This window comes from Schistocerca cancellata, chromosome 4 (genome assembly GCF_023864275.1).
Source record: "Schistocerca cancellata isolate TAMUIC-IGC-003103 chromosome 4, iqSchCanc2.1, whole genome shotgun sequence".
Lineage (NCBI taxonomy): Eukaryota > Metazoa > Arthropoda > Insecta > Orthoptera > Acrididae > Schistocerca > Schistocerca cancellata.
In genome coordinates, this window is record NC_064629.1 from 185,950,361 (window position 1) to 185,970,509 (window position 20,149).

Sequence of the window (20,149 nt, forward strand, 5' to 3'; positions counted from 1 at the left end):
AAGAAACACATCAGTACATAGTGTACAAACTGCCAGTGACTGCCACAATTTTCTTCTTCTTATCATCCATACTTCCTAATATACGAGTATTAACTACTTTCAAAGTGCCAAAATGTACTAGAATAAATAAAATGTCTATAAAATGCCGCACTATGCAATTTACTTGCGGTGAGACAGTCACAGTTCCTGAAATCCATCGTTTGTGGCCTCTGCCCTGCCGAGGAGCACCACAGTCCTGGGTCCATGGATAAATTATGAAAATCTGCCGCATTACATCACACAAAGACAGACCCAGCCTGTGGGAAGATCGGTGAGACTAGATCCGACAGGCAGGGTCCACACATTAGTGGGAAAGTATGGGCTTCAGATTGGCAGGTCCAATCCAAGATACCCACAGAAATGGCCTGCAGTTTTGGCCCGTCATGGAAGTCCACTCATGTGGCCAGCTATTCATGTATCACAGACACTATGTCGATGAAATGAGACTGCGGTGATCACCCACACAACAGATTACTTGCGCAAATACTAATGAGGATAGGTGGCAACTCACCGTAAAGATGATCGCTGAGCCCCACACAGACACATAGAAAAGACAATCACACTCTCACAACTACATTTTTGGCCATAGCCTTCGTCAGAAAACAAGTGCACTCACACAATCATTCAGACACAACTCAAGCACACATGACCATTGTCTCTGGCCACTGTGTCGATAAGTTCTGATAATCACATCCAAACAAACTACTACTCATGCCGCCCTGCCTCTCATCGGCAGCTGCTAGGCTAGCAGCAAGTAGTGATGGCAGCACTGACCTCAAGCAGAGGGGAGGGGTGGGAAGCGAAGAAGCAGTAAGAATGAGAGAGTCTGAAAGTGATGCATGTACTCAGATGTGCCAAGCCAGTGACGAAGCATGACATTTAAGTAAACAAACAATTTCATGCTACTGAGACAAAAAAATATGAGATTTTTTCAGTCTCCCTCCCCCCCCCCCCCCCCCCCCGATACTTCCCTGATGCGTTTGAAATTCCCTGATATTCTCTGATTTCCAGAACTTGTAGCAACCCTGAATTTAGATGATTTGCCCACAAAAGTCATAGTGTCCCATGTGCTTCAACTTTGGAGAATATTTAAAGCAGCCACACAATTTCACTTGCGCACTGTCATGCACAATTTGTAGCATTAGTGGGTCTGCAACGAACCTGAAACACCTTCTCTTCTGCAACACCCCGGTCTTGTTGCACAATTGCCATAGCATGAGATGACATGTAACTTATATGAAGTCCCTAAGATCATACATTACTGAAACATACTGCATACCAAGAATAAACAATTTAAGAAAAGATTTTATCCATCTTATGGATCTAAGGTAGTCACTGTTAAGTCAGTAGTTATATTTGTTCAGTATACAACACACAATCAATGTCCACATACTGATTTATTGTGTGTTGTATGCTGCATAACAGTAGCAGAAGAAAAATAAAAATTATTGTTAGTCACACAGTCATATCAGTGTTCTTAAAGTTTTTTGAATAAATCATTCTAAGTTCATCTACATTTCTACAAATTAATCTACAAGTTGCACATGAATGCCAGATATTAGCAATTAACAGTTTAAGTTGGTCAATATTTATATTCCCTAAATAATTTCTTGTCTTCTCATAAGCTTGTGCCTGTCCTTTTGATGAACCTCTAATCTTTACAAGTGAAACACTTACCTGATGTTGAAAAATTCAAGAAATTCAATAATGAAAAAACAACACTTCTTTTTAAAGACAGAGTTAAGTAACATAATTTATTTATGTAAATGCCTCCCCAGGTCAGTGGCAGTTACAAAACCACAAAAGAATTATCAAAAATGCACTTAATGTATGCCTACATGATTAGGAGTAACACAAACATTCCAAGATAAAAGCCAATGCAAACATATTAATAACATGTAACCAGGCTTCACCTGTCTGGATTTACAGTTCACTGATACTGACTGTCATGGAGCACTAAACGGTTAACTGCTGAATCATGACACATGTTCAGTCAACAGTTTTTCCAAATGTGCAGCACTTTTAAGGAATTATATTTGTTGTGGTATGCACAAGTATGAATACTGTATGCAACTATAAGTCAGACATGTTTTGTCACAATATGGCAGGAGACCCAAGATGGGGTTTTTCCCCTAGAGGGAAACAGTAGAGCTACAGCTTCCTTAAGGCAGCATTTAATGTTCAAATCATTTACAAGTCTCAGAAGCTGGAATCCTGACAATATGCAATGACTGTTTCTGCCACTTAGCTGGTATAATGCACCAGAACACATGTTGGAACATGGCACACACTACCTTTCTTGTGCTTCACATTAGTTGTGTTTCTTTTCCAAGCAGATGCCAGTATGGTTTCTTCATTCCCTTCTCCATTCTTGTCCAGCAGGGCTAATGCTTCATCTCAAATGATGTTGCTACCATAGAGATGTTGAAATCTAACTTGCTCTGTCTGTTATGGTAAGGACAGTTTGAGCAGACTGTAAATAATTTAGGAGTAAAGGAGACAACTCACCAAATAATAGAAATATTGATTTGTCGGCAGGCACACTGTAGCTGCACAGTGGTCTTTTTGTGTGTGTGTGTGTGTGTGTGTGTGTGTGTAAGCGCGGGCACACGCAAGTGTGCGTGCGTTTGCCCACGCATGCGTGCATGCTTACTCTAGCTTCTTGAAAGACTCGTCTGAAAGTGGTAAAGTTTTCACTATTTTTTGTGTGCCTGTTGATGACTCAATGCTTATACTATGTAGTGAGTTGTTTCCTCTACTCCTAAATTATTTTCTCTGTCTCTTATCATAACTCCGACCTAAAGATCCTACACAAATATGGTCTACTACGATATCTTGTGTCAATATCTTCATTCACATGCTCATGGTGGAAAATTACTTCCATGGTGTACTGGCAAAGAATTGCTCTTCTACAGGAGCACTAATCTATCACATACAGTCCAATTGCTGAATTAATTCATCAGTGTTATAATACCCTTATCACTGCTTGAATGTTGAGATAATTCTTGATCTGTGGCTGCACAATTGACCATTGGATGATAGCTAGGGGAGATCTCCATCAGCAGCTCATGGCACCATTCCTCCTTACTACTTCAATGATTTATTTCCTGCTTATCTTGTTTCTTTAGTTAATTGCTTAGACACATGTATCACTGTTGTTATCTTATTCAGCCACATCAGAACAGTTCATTTACATGATGTCCTCTAACATCTAAGGTATAGTGATTCACACAAAACTATTTACAACTAGCTGACAATAATATGTTATTTGCATAGCTACTTAACAGCTGGATGTGACGATCAGGATGTACTGCCGCGGCATGTTTTGTCATTTTGAATTTCTAATTCCTCTTGTATTCTTAATCACTTTGCATTTGCCAGAGTTTTCATTTAGTGCCAATGTTTCTGTTCTAACAACGAACACAAAGCCATAAAATGGATACAATTTATTAGGTCACAGAATGACATCAACAAGAATACAATGAAAGTAGTTTACACGTCTCTAGCACATTTAACGACTGAGGGACTGAAGGGTTGTGCATGCCCTTATAAAGATGCTATCAACATCAGGTGCCACTGGTGTAGTACTGTGCATGCGCAGCAGAACTGGTGATGGTGCTTGGTGACTAGGCTGCCCCTGGAACTGCCACGGATACTTGAAGGTGGACCGTGTGAATGTCAGTGCACACTGCACTTCGCGTAATGGCCCAATTTACATCTGCTCTGGGGAAGTAGATGTAGTACTGTAGTACCCAGAGAGTTATATCACTCTCCCTCCCCTGCAGAGGAGGAGGATGGTAGGGGGGGGATGGGAGGGGGCAAAGACTTGGTGTCACTGTTCACTATGCTGTGACTGAAGAGATGTCCATAGCATCAGTCGACAGCCAAAGGTGTGAGAAGTTCTTGATACACTTGGACCATCATGTACGAATGTGAAAGCAAGTGGGCTGAGGATATGCCTGCTGCCCGTGGGCCTTGGTGTGACCAGTGGACACAACCGGCAATGGGGCAGGAGCCATCTGGATGTCGGAGGACATGCCGAGGGGCGCTGACATGGGCAGTGATGACAACGGACTGGAGAGGAGATGCTCTGGTGATAGAAACCTGGCTTCCAGCCTCACTGATGGTGGCACCTGCTGCAGGAAGCGAGTCTGCGATCGGTGCTGGTGAAGCCCCAACCACTGGGTTAGGTGGGCATGACCAGGCCTGTTTGATTCCCAGAGTTGCCAGGGCCGATGAAGAACAGGGCATCGGGCCCGCAGCCAGAGTGGGGGGCCTGAAATCATCCTGTGACTGAACTGTTTCCAGTGGCAAGCCACAAGTTGATATTTGGTGTGAACTGTGACAATTCAGTGACCGCACTAGCTGTGGATGAATGACAGCTAGAATCCACTGAGCGTGCTGTCCGAATGCCCTGACACAGGCTGATGTTTGGACAAGCCATTTTGCCTTGCCACTTGACTCCAGATGGAAGGGAGACACCATGATGTGGTGAATGCTATTGTGTGTACAAAAGCCCTTGAAAGACTGTGCCACAAACTGAGGACTATTGTCCAAAACCAAAGTGCAAGAGTTCTCCTATCGAAAATATCTATGACAGGGCCTTGACAGTCATGCCTGCTATCGCAGATGGACAATGAATAACATAATGAAAACAAGAAAAAGCAATAACCAGAAAGTTTCTAAAAAAGGACCAATGAAATTAAAGTGGACTTTTTACCAAGCTGGCCAAGGCTCAGAGCAGTTTATACATGTAGCAAGAGATGAACATCCAACTCCTTCTTGGGCAGCCTTACCCTATTTGCCACAAGTGGCTTCTCCCTTACATCCAACAGTGGTGTGCCCAAAGTGCTGGCACTTAAAACAGTGCGTTAGGGTGGGGAAATAAGGCCACATGCTTAGGCAAAGGAAACCTGCCTTGACATGCTCTGGAAGTTTTGTGCTGTCGGAAGTAAGTACAAAGGAGTCCAATTTCATTATACCACCATTCACCCTTTTCATCATGTTTTGCACATCAAAAATGCGTTCTTTTACAGTTCTTCTCTGGGAATGTCAAGTAGATCCCTGCAAGTCATAACACCTTTGTTGTAGTTCCAGGTGTTGTGCAGTTCTGTTTCTATTGTATGTCCCCGAGGCATCTAGCTTTTTGGAGGTTAGCTGCTTGCTGGGAATTAGAAGTTTCAACTAACAGTGTCCCATTGCTCAAGCACTCGACTGACTTTAAAGAGCCACAGATTCCTTCTAAGCACTTTTGGATATAGGAGGGTGAAACCTTCTCAAAACTACTCCCTTTCTGCTAGACTATTAAAAACACATTCTGGCCAGCAGCATGTGTTCTGTTACTGTAGATAGCAGCACTCTGAATAAGTCCTGAATCCAGAGGACTGGCTACACAAGTCATCGCATTCAATCAAGTGCTGGGACCTACCCACCCTTCCCACTGGGAGGATGAAGAAAAAAATTTTAAGGATACATCTCAGTAAAATGAGTAGCTAGGGAGATAAGAGTCCACCTAGTCAGTGCCCGATGTGCCTAGGTAAGCCTTATAAAACTGAGGTGTGGTTAGAATGTTTATAAACAGTGAACAAAAGCACTGAAGGGATTATCTATTACCACAGCAAAAGCTTTTTATTTAATTAAAGAAATATTACTATGAGTGACAATTTGGCAATCAGATAATTAGATCCAATGCTTCTCAACACTCAAGGGATGGTTGGATTGAGGGTGAAAAGTATCTGCAAATCTTATGAAACAATGTGATGGCTTGTTACTGTGAAATGTCAGCTTTATTATCTCCTTACTAATCACCATATGATTACCTATACAGTGAAACCTCTTTATAACATTCCTCCATATAATGTTTTCCTCTATGTTACATCCATTTTTTTCGGTCCCGACTAAAAGCCCATATAAACAACGTTAAATTTTCCTTTTTACTGCGTTTCCTCTACATTACAGTTTCCTCCATGTAACGCTCATATTTTTGGAACCCTGGTCAATTATTTACCTCTTTATAATGTTTAAGTGACTGGATGTAGACCCATGTTTTCCATTCTGTGGATTCACAGTTTGCACTGGCTCGGAAAGGCCGCGCTCAGAGTATTTCATATGTCAGCGGCAGAACCCGGTCACGTTACATGTGACACACATTCTGATTGCGATCTTTATGGCGCCATTTCAGTCGTTGCTTTGTATTCGTAGCGTGTTGTGTGAGCTGAGCAGCAAACAGTTTGTGTGTCTAGTAAGTGTGTGTCTTCGATATAACGTTTTTTTAAAGCTTTCATCAGTGGATATGTGTGAAAAGCGGAAGAATATTTCTCTGGAAGAGAAGGTTTCTATTATTAAAAAAGTGGAGGCATCTCCTGGCGTGAGTTGCGTGGAGCTAGCGAAGCAATTGGGACTGGCCCCTTCAACACTCAACACTATTATGAAAAACAGGGTTTCAGCAAGCACATGCTGCAAACATTCCTATAAACGGAACTATTTTGAAGGAGAAGGCGCTTCAAATATCACTGCAGTCAGGAATGGACAATTTTAAGGCGTCCAATGGATGGATTGATAAATTTCGACAGCGTCATGGTTTTGTGTACAAATCGGAATGTGGAGAAAGTAAAAGTGTGGACGAACCAACTGTAGCTCAGTGGATGCAGACACTCCCTAATCTGATACAGGGCTACAAACTGCGTGACATTTATAACGCTGACGAAACCGGCATGTTTTTCAATTTAATGCCGGATAAGACATTTACTTTTCGTGGGGAAAATTGCCATGGCGGTAAGAAGAGCAAGGAGTGTCTTACCGTTTTGTTGTGTACAAACGCCGATGGCAGTGAAAAACTGAAACCTTTGGTTATTGGGAAGCAAAAAAATCTGAGGTGCTTCAAAAACATTTCCACGTTTCCGTGCAAATATACAAACAATGCCAAGGCATGGATGACGAGTGAAATATTTTTACATTTTCTCAGAGAATTTGACGCCAAAATGGGGAGTGCTGCAAGAAAAGTGCTGCTCTTTGTGGATAGATGTGCAGCACATCCACCTGACGTACCCTTTCTGAGAAATGTGAAAGTAATTTTCCTGCCGCCCAACTGCACCAGCCGTCTGCAACCTTTGGACTTGGGCATAATACATGCCCTTAAGGTTAAATATATGACAGCCTTTGTAAAAAAGGCCTTGAATTAGATGGACCAAAGGAAACCGGGAAGCCAGCAAAGCTCACAACAGAAGCTGAATATTTTACAGGCAATAAATTTAATGATGTACTCGTGGAGGGAAGTCAGTGCTGAAACTATTAAAAACTGTTTCACAAAAGCGGGATTCTGTGAGAATGAGATGGCAGCTCCTGTGGAAGAAGTTGCAAGTGATTTGCAAGAGTTTCACCAATTAATAGGCAGTGATTCTGTCACTTTTGAGGACTTTGTGGCTGTGGATGACAACGTGGCAACCACAGGAGTACAAAGTATTGAGGAGCTGACTGCAGAGAGAAGCTTGGAGAGTAATAGTGGTAGTGAAAGTGACAGTGACAAGGAAGATAACCCTGTGCCCTCATATACTAAGGTAGCTGAAGCCTTTGAAACATTCAGGAGATACATGATGGCCCATAGACTTGAGGACAGAACAGTAGTTCAACTTGCTCATTTGGAGCAAGAAATGATTGCCATAGAGTCTAGGAGAAATAGAAAACAAGCAAGCCTGCTTGAATATTTTAAAAAATCATAGGTATGTTATTTTCAGATTGCTTAGGTTCCTAGAGTTTTGTGCAAATTTAAGTTCCATTTCATAATTTAATTATTGAAGTAATTTTTTTGTAACTAATTCTTTTTTAATCTGTGACATTTACTGTGTTTTTATGTAATCTGTCAGTATATCATAAACAAAATTTGGCTCATATTCTATAATTGGGTCAACTGAAGAATGGGGTACCACCTGTCAGCTTTGGACAATGATGTCAATCTTAAGAATCTGTTATAACTTTTTACTGTACAAACTGATCCATTTACTTTCACCCATCCACCTACCGAGCCCCATGTTTTAATTTAAAAGACTAATCAGTTGATACATTGATAATTTGCAATGAATATCATATGTTGTGAAAATTTAAAATGTCATCTATGGCACCATTTGTCAAAGCTGATTAGTGGTATCCTGATCTTCAGTAATGCCCTATAATTATTATTTGGAAGCCTTCCTCTTTATAGTGTTTTCCTCTATACAGTGTTCAGAATTTGTGGTCTCTTGAAAAACGTTATATAGAGGTTTCACTGTATTTACGATCATTTTATGCATTTATGCTTTATGTCACAATATATTGTAACTTGTAGATGGGTGGGCACAAAAACCAAACTCAAAACACATGCAGCAGAATAAAAAACAGGTACATCAGTGCAAAAACAAATACATATTAATTAACTATGTGTGTGGATTAATGAGAAATTCATAAAAAAGAATTTAGAAATAATCAAACACCATACAGGCAAAGCAGCACCAGTAGAGCAGAAAAAAAAAAAAATGTATGACATAAACAAAAGTTATGAAAACTTAAGACCAATGTTAAATAACTCTTTTCTTGGAAAATTCTCAGTAATGTTTGTACTTTCAGACAAGTCATTTCCAAGAAGAGAGGTACAACAATAAAAGTGGAGAATTTTTACATAATCTCAATCTTGCAGTTGGACAGATTTTTGTTGAAGTAACACGAAGCTATCTCCTGACAGACCAACATTTATTTTTGGTTAACAGTGCTGTACATCTTCAATATACTTAAAGAGCAGCATCACAAAACCATCAAATGATGCTGCAACATCAACAATCAATTTTGGTAGAGTGACCATCATCGAGGCACAAACATTGATACATCAGGTTAAAGGAAGGTTCCTCAGCATTGAGTACATAATTATTCTCAGTTGTAGCATCTGGGACTTATATGATGCTCCTTGTATTATAATTTTTTTTTATATTAGTTACTAAGCACACATACTTGCACGTATTAAGTCATCCAAGCATATGCACTTTTAGGGTACTGATAACACAAAGCACAATGCTTCTAGGATCTCGTATGAAGAAAGACTGCTGCTCATGGATCCAGTGGCGAGTTCCCTGTCACCAGTGCAAAGTGACATCCAGGCACAACTCAGAAACTCGTGACACCTGTGGGTCTTGTCAGCCCATTACCTTTTTGTCACAATTTCCACTGCTGCCTGACAGTTATCAGTCATCAACAGGTTTGTGAGTTGGCCAGAAGCTTTAATACTACAAGATCAGACACTGAGAGGTGTGACCTGCATCGTTACTTTGAAATAGACATTGTGTTTCACGTATCCAGAATGAGTGACATCCAGCTGAGGTCACCATTGGGAGGCAGTGGTGTTCTCAACCATGGTGCAACTGCATGACAATCACCTCAGAAGAATGACACCAAACCATATTGTTCAGCTTCTAATGGTGTGGAAGATGGAAGAGTTGCAATCCCTTTTCATGCTGAGGCCTGCTACGTAAAATTCTGAGCACTTTAAAACAGCCCCTACCCATTTGTAAAATGGTGACATGACACTGACTCTCCTGAGGAAAAGAAACTCGTGTCTGTCAGTCATAGATCGACATACCCGACTGCCGAAGATGTTGCTGAATTGTCAGCCACTACTGGATGGGCCTTTGTCCCATCCCCATCTCCACAAACTCAGACTGTGGCTGCCACACACCTATACACAAGCACTGTGCTGTTTCAAAGTCAAGAGAAGAGGATGATACTGTGATGATGCAATACAGAAAAGTTCAATTCTACCTGGACTCACAGGTATTTTTGTAAACTAACAATTATCTCTTTTTTTTTTTCCCCGTTGTAGGAGGAGTAAGTGTGGCAGTCTTAGGGCTCCACACTGCCACACCAGGGAACTGGTAACATCAGAATATGGATTTACCAGGCACTATGGGAGATTAACTGCAGTAAGAATGCTGGTCTGCACCTAACCATCAATCCAGCCCTGCTACTATGTGTGTTACCATATACAGTACAAACTTATTCGGACCCCACAATAAAGAATAAATGCATACATTAGAGGACAGTGGCTACATAGTGAAAGTCTGAAATCATTTCATCCAATCAGTTTAGTTGGAAGGAAAGCATTGTTACAGTTTAATGAACCATTGACAACACGATCATTCTAGGTGAGACCCACATCATGGATGTTTTTTTTTTTTTAAAAAAAAAAAAGAAAAATCACAGCACAAAAATGTTTACACGATAACATTTTTTCAGACTGTAAAATTTCTTTACAGCATAACCCCACTTCTATGTTCCCATAATTAACATTTTCCTACCGTTTACAACATTTTTTTATCGGTCTCATCAAGTTTTCTATGCTAACAATGTTAATTTGCACTCTACTTTGTGTCAACATATTTATAATTTTCCCATGATTTACGCATTATGAAAAAATGTTTGTAGAGAAAAAATGATGCTGGCATGATGTTGGCTGTCCAGTAGTGTTTACAAATATTACGTGGTTAAGTTTCTTGACACCAGGGCACCCTACTCAGCGGATTTGAACTGGTAAATGTGTAAAAGTTGGAACAATTCGTGTCGTATCTCCCGCCGCCACCAAGCTCTACTTGGCATGGTGGCTGATGGCATGTGAGTAACTAGGTTCATTTGAATGAAGATATCCTGACCAATCACAACCATTTCCGAAATGCCTCTACTGCGCAAATGCAATTTCGTAATTGTTGTGAACATCGTGAGACCTTTGTCGAACCATATTTAGCGTGTTTCGGCGTATGGCCATTTGGAGCACTAGTTGAAGCCGTCATTCACTTCGCATTGCTCAAATGTTTTTAGTTTAAACACAGTGCCGGTTACGTATTTTATTCATACTGAGCAAAATGTGTTTCGAGAATTTATTCCCATTGTCAAATGCAGCATTTACATACGTATTTTAGTAATGTTACACAAAAAACTGTGTGTGTGTGTGTGTGTGTGTGTGTGTGTGTGTGTGTGTGTGTGTGCGCGCGCGTGTGTCTTCTACATAGCCGATGAGGTACAGAACCTAATAACCTCAAAAAGACAACTACAGTGCAAGAGATGCAGAATAGCACATATTCAAACACCATACACAATACAGGGTTATTACAAATGATTGAAGCGATTTCACAGCTCTACAATAACTTTATTATTTGAGATATTTTCAAAATGCTTTGCACACACATACAAAAACTCAAAAAGTTTTTCTTGGCATTCACAAATGTTCGATATGTGCCCCTTTAGTGATTCGGCAGACATCAAGCCGACAATCAAGTTCCTCCCACACCCGGCGCAGCATGTCCCCATCAATGAGTTCGAAAGCATCGTTGATGCGAGGTCGCAGTTCTGGCACGTTTCTTGGAAGAGGAGGTTTAAACACTGAATCTTTCACATAACCCCACAGAAAGAAATCGCATGGGGTTAAGTCGGGAGAGCGTGGAGGCCATGACATGAATTGCTGATCATGATCGCCACCATGACCGATCCATCGGTTTTCCAATCTCCTGTTTAAGAAATGCCGAACATCATGATGGAAGTGCGCTGGAGCACCATCCTGTTGAAAGATGAAGTCGGCGCTGTCGGTCTCCAGTTGTGGCATGAGCCAATTTTCCGCGGGCTACGCGTGAAAATTGCCCGCACGCGTTCAACCGTTTCTTCGCTCCCTGCAGGCCGACCCGTTGTTTTCCCCTTACAGAGGCATCCAGAAGCTTTAAACTGCACATACCATTGCCGAATGGAGTTAGCAGTTGGTGGATCTTTGTTGAACTTCGTCCTGAAGTGTCGTTGCACTGTTATGACTGACCGATGTGAGTGCATTTTAAGCACGACATACGCTTTCTCGGCTCCTGTCACCATTTTGTCTCACTGCGCTCTCGAGCGCTCTGACGGCAGAAACCTGAAGTGCGGCTTCAGCCGAACAAAACTTTATGAGTTTTTCTACGTATCTGTAGTGTGTCGTGACCATATGTCAACGAATGGAGCTACAGTGATTTTATGAAATCGCTTCAATCATTTGTAATAGCCTTGTACTTATTTACATACTTCCACTTAACAATGAGAAAAAATTCTCAAAAAGTGTCATGCTAAGCATGAAAAAATATGTAACTAGTGCAGTATTTCATTATTTAAATAATGAATGACTGCTGCGGGCTTTCAAAAACATTGATTATGACATACGAAATTGAGTCAAAACGTTCCTACTTCCCAAATAGTTATCAGTTCCAATTACATCAGCAGTTTTTATTCAATAATAAATCTTCATTAGATAATAAACAAGTCCCTGACAAATCTTTTGATGCTTGTTATGTACATATATCATACACTGAGTGCAAGGCGGTATCCTATACGTAACTTTTACAGCTTACAACACTATTTCCCACATTTTACACCAGTTTTTTTAAGTCCCTTGAAAAGTGTAAAAATGGGGTTTGGGGTTTCACTCTATATCCTTTTTCCATTTGCACTGCTGAACAGTTTAAGTTGTGAAGCCATTTTCAAATGTTCACATATGCACAAGCATTTGACTGGTCATGCTTTCTTCAGAGACCAAAAACAACAATTTACACATACAGCAGTGTAATCACGAAGTATTAACCATATCAACAGTTATTACTAACAGCATGACAACTCGCATATACATTCACATTCAAAATTGTCTTTAAGACATGTCTGGCATTAAGTGTTTAGTTCTGCTTGATGCTGTCAGCAACAGCAGCTGTATGCATTTATACTCCATGCACTGATACAAGGTATGCCCTCTTATATTACCTATAAGATAGTGGACTACTATTGCAAAACATTTTACTGAAAAATCCTGATGAATTCTGTGAAATTTTCTAGATGCCTATGATCTTATTAGTGTTTTCAAAGTCTTTCTTCACATGAAAATGATTTTAAAAACACAATGGAGACAACATACATTTATTGAACAGCAATTTCGAAACAGAAAGACGTCTTTCAGTTAAAAATAAGTGCACTAAAATATTATTACATCACTGATTTTGTTTGTTTATTTTTATTCTACCAGTGTCTATGACATGAGATCATCGGACATGTCAGTAGATACCCACAACTGTTTCAAGTAGGGAAAAAAAACCATATCTATGGTGTACTCCCAACACATTGCCACATGAATCATATACCTGTACAAGACCAAGGTGCAAGACCTGCCCTGTGCACTCACATAGCACATCCTATTCCAGTGCTAGAACAGGCATCCCCTACTCTATCACGGGCACTACCACCTAAAAGCAGTCATGTCAATAAACCACCACTGCTTGAACTTCCGCACAATCTTTCATGTAGATACAACCAACAACCAACTGCCCACCCAAATGCATGGCCATTGCCAAACTGTGTGTAACAGCAGGAATGGCCAACCAGCAGAAGAAGACATTACTAAGAACATGCTGGACTTCAATGGCTGCTTCAAAACCTGTGCCATCTGGATATCCTCCACTCCACCCCAAAACACAGCTTCTGTGAGGTATTTAGATAGGAATAAACCTTACAACACTTCCTCGAATACCACAAATCTCTTATCCTCAATCTCTGCTAGCCCATCCCACCCCCACCTCCACTGCCATTCCCACGTCCCTCATTTCACTCATTTTACACTCACTCTCTCTCCTCTCATTTTACACTCACTGTCTCTCCTCTCTGCAGTCTCCTTCTCCCTTTCAAAATGCACTCTTCCACTTCACTATATGCCACATGCAACTCCCCACACCTCACCAGTGCCACATTCCTATTCCTTTGCTTTGCTGCCTCTCCCTCTCAGCCCTCAAGTCACACTTCCCTCTCTTCCCCTCTCACCCACTCCACCCAATACAAGCCCCTCACCTCAGTCAAACTGCAGCACAAGTATAATGGGACAATAGTACCCTTATGTATATGTGTGTCATTTTGAACATGTTGTGTATCAGTTAGCTATGAAGATGCTTAGCAAAATTTTCAGTCTGGTTTGTGTGTCCACTGACCACTTAATGCCTCAAGAATATAGTGGGTGACCTTTCTATTCCTTTTCCAGGTTGGACTCTCCTTTTTATCAACTTAATACAGATTTTTATTTTAAACATACTCTCATTAGACTTATTAGTGAGTTTAATTATGTTTCTCCCCAGAGGTGTTAAGAAAAATATTCATGGCAATAAACCACATTGTGAAGATAAAATTAACAAATTTATCTTTTTTTTAAAAATGGGAATAAACATACAACAATGTACCATATTGTGCTAGAAAGCAGTTGACCATAAATTCAAATAAGTTCCTCTCAAAAGTATAGCAAAACAACAGTCCTTTGTATGACTGGAATGAATGGAGTATATGGGGTTCTTGAAGCAAAGATATGAATGAATATTAACCTGTACTTCGGTCAATAGCCACTTCTGACTGGGTTAGAATGTGTGAGTCTACAAAAAAATTATTAGTATGTTGGACTATGGTTAATTGTGTATTTGCATTTGGTGAAGATGCATGCAAGTACACTCCACTGAATGCCATAAATGCAGTTTCACCAAACTTGCACAGAATGTTGTTTTGATGTTCACGGAAGTTTTCAAATTTTAAAAATTGTAAAAAACTCTGCATTAAAATAAATTTCACTTATTTACTCACGACAGCTGTATACTGGATAGGCATATTGATCAACAAAGTTGTCATATAATATCTGATGCTCTGTCTTATGTGAACTAAATAAATGGACAGCACAATTTTTTCGTTTCAGTGTGGTTAGGAACAAGTAAATGCAGAGAATCCTCGTCTGCAATGAGACTTGCACAACAACAGTGATGCAAACAAGAAAAAAATATCCAGAAGCATACATAACTGCATTGACACAATAGCAGTTTCACTCTATTTTCTTGCTGAAATTTAATTATTCCACATTTTTACTTCCATTCCTTTCAATCCTTTTCACACTGCTTATTCTACCAAAAATATCAACCCTTTTTTTTCATTTGCACATGGCTAAGTTACTACTCTACCCTTTATTTTAAATAAACTGATGTGTGTTTTAATATTATTTGTAATTTTGTATTAACATGACATGTTGCAAGATACTGCTTGCTGTTAGGTTTATGTATCATATGCAACACTCATTTCACAGAGTCATCTAGCAGTTGTATTCTACAACTTTGTGACAGAGTAATGAAATGGAATTGATACATACATTCTGTAAAATGTGTGTATTTATAAGAAAATAAAAAAATTATGACAGCATAAGACAAATATGGAAATAAAAATGGACGGAAAGAAAAATTTTAACTCTCACTGTAATATAACTGCTGTGCACAGTTTGGCAACAACACTACAGCTCAGATTTCATGTGGAGATGGTATTATACAGAAGATTAAAATTAAAATAAAAGCTCAAAAGAAAACGAAAATTCTACCACATACCTTCACAAGTTACAGATTAAGACTAAATTCAAAGAGTGCTGATTATTATATTTATTAAAGTTCTAATTTTATAATGTGAGTTTTAATTATGGCAAGGAAATCCATCACTTACATCCCAGATACAACATATCTTGTCAATTCCTGCAGATGCAATATATGAGCCACTGGGTGAAAACCTGACACATGTAACAGCTGAAGAGTGTCCCTCCATTGACACAACACTTTTAAGCTGTAGAGGAGTTTTGGTGTGGTGTTTTTCTTTCTTTCCCACAAGTAGCTCCCAAAGTTTCACCAGATGGTCATTACCACAAGTGGCAAAGTTATAACGATGAAACAGCTCTTCATTGCTCTCTAAAAAGAAAGATAATAGTATGTACACCATTACCGATTACACACACAATATTCTGTATACTGGCAAATGTACGTTTGTTGTTGCCCTGTTGTGGTTTCTCATGGATGAACAAACACCAGCTACAAAGCAAACTACACAACCTGCCAGAGGAAGGAATTTGATGGGTTGATCAGTATCGAGTTCCTTATTAATAAGTCACATTCTCATCGAAATAGAAACAATTATCACTTGTGCATCCACAAGGAAAAGATCTCGCTAATTCAAGTACTAGTGTAAAAATAAACCTTGTCATTTTTTGCAAAACATTTGAAAAGGCTATACGAGTCCTTGATGGGAACTGGTGTAAACACAAGTACACAATTATTCAGAAAAATTCTAACACTTATAGCAGGGAATAAATCACACATTCCTTGGTTAAAAAATATGCTTTGGTATTTGCCTCCATTGTCTGAATGATACTGCATAAAACCTAAATGTGGATAGCATTTGTAGTTGGTCATTCACAATTCAAGTGGACCACTTCTTGTGCCCATAGGGAGATGTATGATCCAGAGAGTGTCCCATGAATGACACTGGTACCACCATTGATTTAGTACAGGGAGTCAATATGTTAGTAGTATTTATAAGGCACAGTACAGCCCATACAGCCTTCTGTAAGTTTCCATCTGCATTGTGTTCAAACTGACTATAACCTGTTATACTGACTTTCACTTGATATTTGGACCCGGTGGACTTTAGTTTTGTCACTTTATGTGTACTTACTAGGATGTAACTTGGCTCTGTCATTCTCTATACTTTTTATTTGCACTATTTTGTGTTCTATTTGGAAACTAAATAATTTGTATTCCCACCATTTGTCTTGTCTTTAATGTGTTAATGAACAGTGTCCAGATTGGCCACAAAGACAGCATCATTTTTTGTTGGAGAATGTATTCTTTCTGATTATAATGTAGGCTTTCATGCCCACTCCTGACTATGTTTAAAGTTCTTGAGTAATCACACCATGTCACCATACTAGAATCTTCTAATTCGACATTTCAGCCTCCTTGTTGAAACCTTCTTCTAGGAACTGGATGCACACTGTGGCGCACTGTCAAAGTTTCGCCAAGTTACACATTGTATTTTGTATGTTTATAACCATAAATGTTTAGGAAAGGTCACTGAATGGCTTTGCCATGTTTGGTGGAAGGATTAACTGATGTATTATTACTGGAGGGTGGGATGTGGGTGGTACCTTGTTTGAATTTATGTTAGCAAATGCCAGTAACACCAGCATAGTACTAAGGGCAAGAAGCCATGCTGCCAGAAGCCTAAGACTGTCATCACCATTAAAGCTCTTTGGGTGCTTTGCAATCTTGACTTCTTTTCTGACTTTTTGTTTACACTCACATGGTGCTTATGCTGAAATGTGAACATTATCAAGATCTATATTCTGATCACAGTTTTCACTATGTTTAACTATGGCTGACTTGCTGGGTTGCTTGAGGTACACATGTCATTCTTCACCTTCCAAGTATAGTTTAACTGCACAACGTTTCTCCCCTACATACATTTGATTACACTTGCAGCTAATATCATAAACTCCAAGTATTGGTAGTGGTTTCAGTAGATCTTAAAAACATTTCTTCTTTTATAATTACTGGAAAAATTGTATTCAGACCTTTAAATCTGAGGAGGAAAAACCAATTGTCACAGTAATCTCTTCTCTTTCCCCTTCATGCCTACTACTTTCTTCCACTTCACAGCTCTGTTCATTGGATTTATGTCACAACCATTTGTTGCCAATGCATTCTTTAGGTAATATAATTCTTGTTTCAAGGTGGTGGCATCAGTGATTTGATATGCCCTTAATACTACCAGGTTGAGAAGTATCTTTTTAGGTGAGGAAAATGACCTAAAATTTGTTAGTGAGATACTGCTAAATCGTCTTCATAGCTCAGTGATCAGTACATCAGACTGCTACGCGGAGCACGCAGGTACGATTCCTGGTACAGTCAGGGATTCTTCCTCAGTGAGAAGGCTGGAAGGAGGTGTACTCAGCCTCATGATGACAACTGAGGAGTTACTCGAATGAAAAGTAGTGGCTCTGAGGTCTGGGAAGCCAACAACGGATGGGAGGGCGGTGCGTTGACTACGGGCCCCTCCGTAATGGATCTGAACGGTGCCAATGCCAGAGGATGACATGGTGGCCAGTCGGTACTCAATGACCCGATATGACCAGTACGTAAAGCTTCAAGTTTAGCTACAGAAAATGCCAAAAAAATATTAAGGTCTCACTTACGTATTATTCTGTATATCAACTAGAGTAAATGTTCACTTACGTACACAGATAATGCCATAGAAAAATCTATTGGATGTACTGACAATTTTGTAGAAAGAATTTCAGAGAATAACAATTAACTACAATACCGTCATGGCACATATATGAAACAGTTATGTTTCTAAAAGTAAATTGTTCAGTTCTTTTCACAGAGACATTCAAGAGCATACCACTAGCTCATATTGTGATAATCACATTAACAGTAACTGACTTAAATTCAGTGACAAAGATGCAGTTAAAACAATGTTCAAAAAATAGATTATCACAAATCTCTTTTTAGTCTTGGGGTTAATATTTTTGGGTCTCAGTAGGCGATTCATTTTATAAAAAGCTTTCTTGCTTCACGCAATCCTTTCTAATATGTCCCTCTTGCAACTTCCTTCTTTATCTGTTCTTCTTCTGAGACAGCAAAATTTGTTCATCTCTTTAATGGACCCTTGCCCCAGTTAAACATTCAGTCATTCAGCATGTCCACCTGATGTGCACACCAATACAATAGTTCCCTTTTTGTTTATATGCATGTAATAGCTATGAGGTGGCACACATTTGATTCCACTAAGCACCCAACTCAGTTCCTGTTCACTTTTGGTGACTGCCAGTCCAAAGACTTCTTTGCTGCTTACTGTAGTCAGGCCTTCGTCTCCCCTGCCATTTCTACTACACTTCCATCTATTACTGAACTGACAAATTCTTGATGCCTCACCATGTGTCCTATCACACCAACCATTTCTTTTAGTCAGTTTGGCTCAAATGGCTCTGAGCACTATGAGACTTAACTACTGAGGTCATCAGTCCCCTAGAACTTAGAACTACTTAAACCTAACTAACCTAAGGACATCACACACATCCATACCCACGGCAGGATTCGAACCTACCTGCGACTGTATCGGTCGCGAGGTTCCAGACTGTAGTGCCTAGAACCACTCGGCCACTCCAGCCGGCTTAGTCAGTTTGTACAATAAATTTCTTTCCTCCCTGGTTTGATTCACTAATCTTCATTAGTTATCCAATATATTCATTTATTCTTCAGCATTCTTCTATAGCAGCACATTTCAACACTTTCTCTTCTCGTCTGTAATGCTGAGCATCTGAGTTTTGTTTCTGTACAAGGCTAGATTCCAAACACATTTCTTCACAAAAAGTTTCCCAACACTTTAATTTGCACTGTACATTACAATATTTCTCTATTTCAGAAACACTTTCTTTGCTGTTGTCTGTCTACACTTTTACATTCCCTCTAGTTCAGACATCAGTTATTTTGTTGCAAAAGTAGCAATATTTGACTACTACTTTTAGTATCTCAGTTCCTAATCTAATTCCCTCAGTATCACAGGATTTGATCTGACTACATCCCACTATCCTTATTTTAATTTGGATGATATTAATCTTATAATCACTTTCCAATACACTATCCAGTCCATTCAACTGCTCTTCCAATACCTCAGCTTTCAACCTTGTCAATGGCAAATCTCAAAGTTTTAATTCTCTTCTCCCTGAACTTTAATTCCCTTTCCAATTTTCTCTTTGGTTTCCTTCACAGTTTGCTCCATGTAAAGATAAAATGACATCAGGAATAGGCCACAACCCCCCCCCCCCCCCCCCTCTCTCTCTCTCTCTCTCTCTCTCTCTCTCTCTCTCTCTCTCTCTCTCTCTCTCTCTCCTCAACTACTACTTCACCTTCATGTTTTTCAAATCATATAAATGAATTATTAATAGACATTAAGTCAGTGGCTGTCCATTATTGTAACTTCTAGGTTACAGGTATATTTTATTAACTATACAAATGCAATCTGGTTTTTGTACAAGTTGCACGTAAACTTTCAAGTCCTTTATATACCACTGCCATCTTCAGAATTTCAATGAATTTACTCGTCAAAAGCTTTCTCTAAACCACAAATGCAAGCTATACATGTAGGTTTAGCCTTCTCAGTCTACCTTATAAGATATGTCATAAAGTCAGTATTGCCTCATGAGTTCCTAAATTTCCCTTGAACCCAAACTGAATACCTGTAGTGAAAAAGAGCC

The 20,149-nt window shown here is 39.6% G+C and overlaps 1 protein-coding gene across 1 annotated transcript in view; it reads right to left on the reverse strand.

Moving 5' to 3' along the window:
* LOC126183614 (WD repeat, SAM and U-box domain-containing protein 1-like) overlaps positions 1-20,149 on the reverse strand; it is a 218,763-nt gene that overhangs the window by 139,883 nt on the left and 58,731 nt on the right. Inside the window, exon 6 of the mRNA XM_049925730.1 lies at positions 15,565-15,803. Coding sequence (XP_049781687.1) covers positions 15,565-15,803 — 239 coding nt within the window. The remainder of the gene's footprint in view (positions 1-15,564; positions 15,804-20,149) is intronic.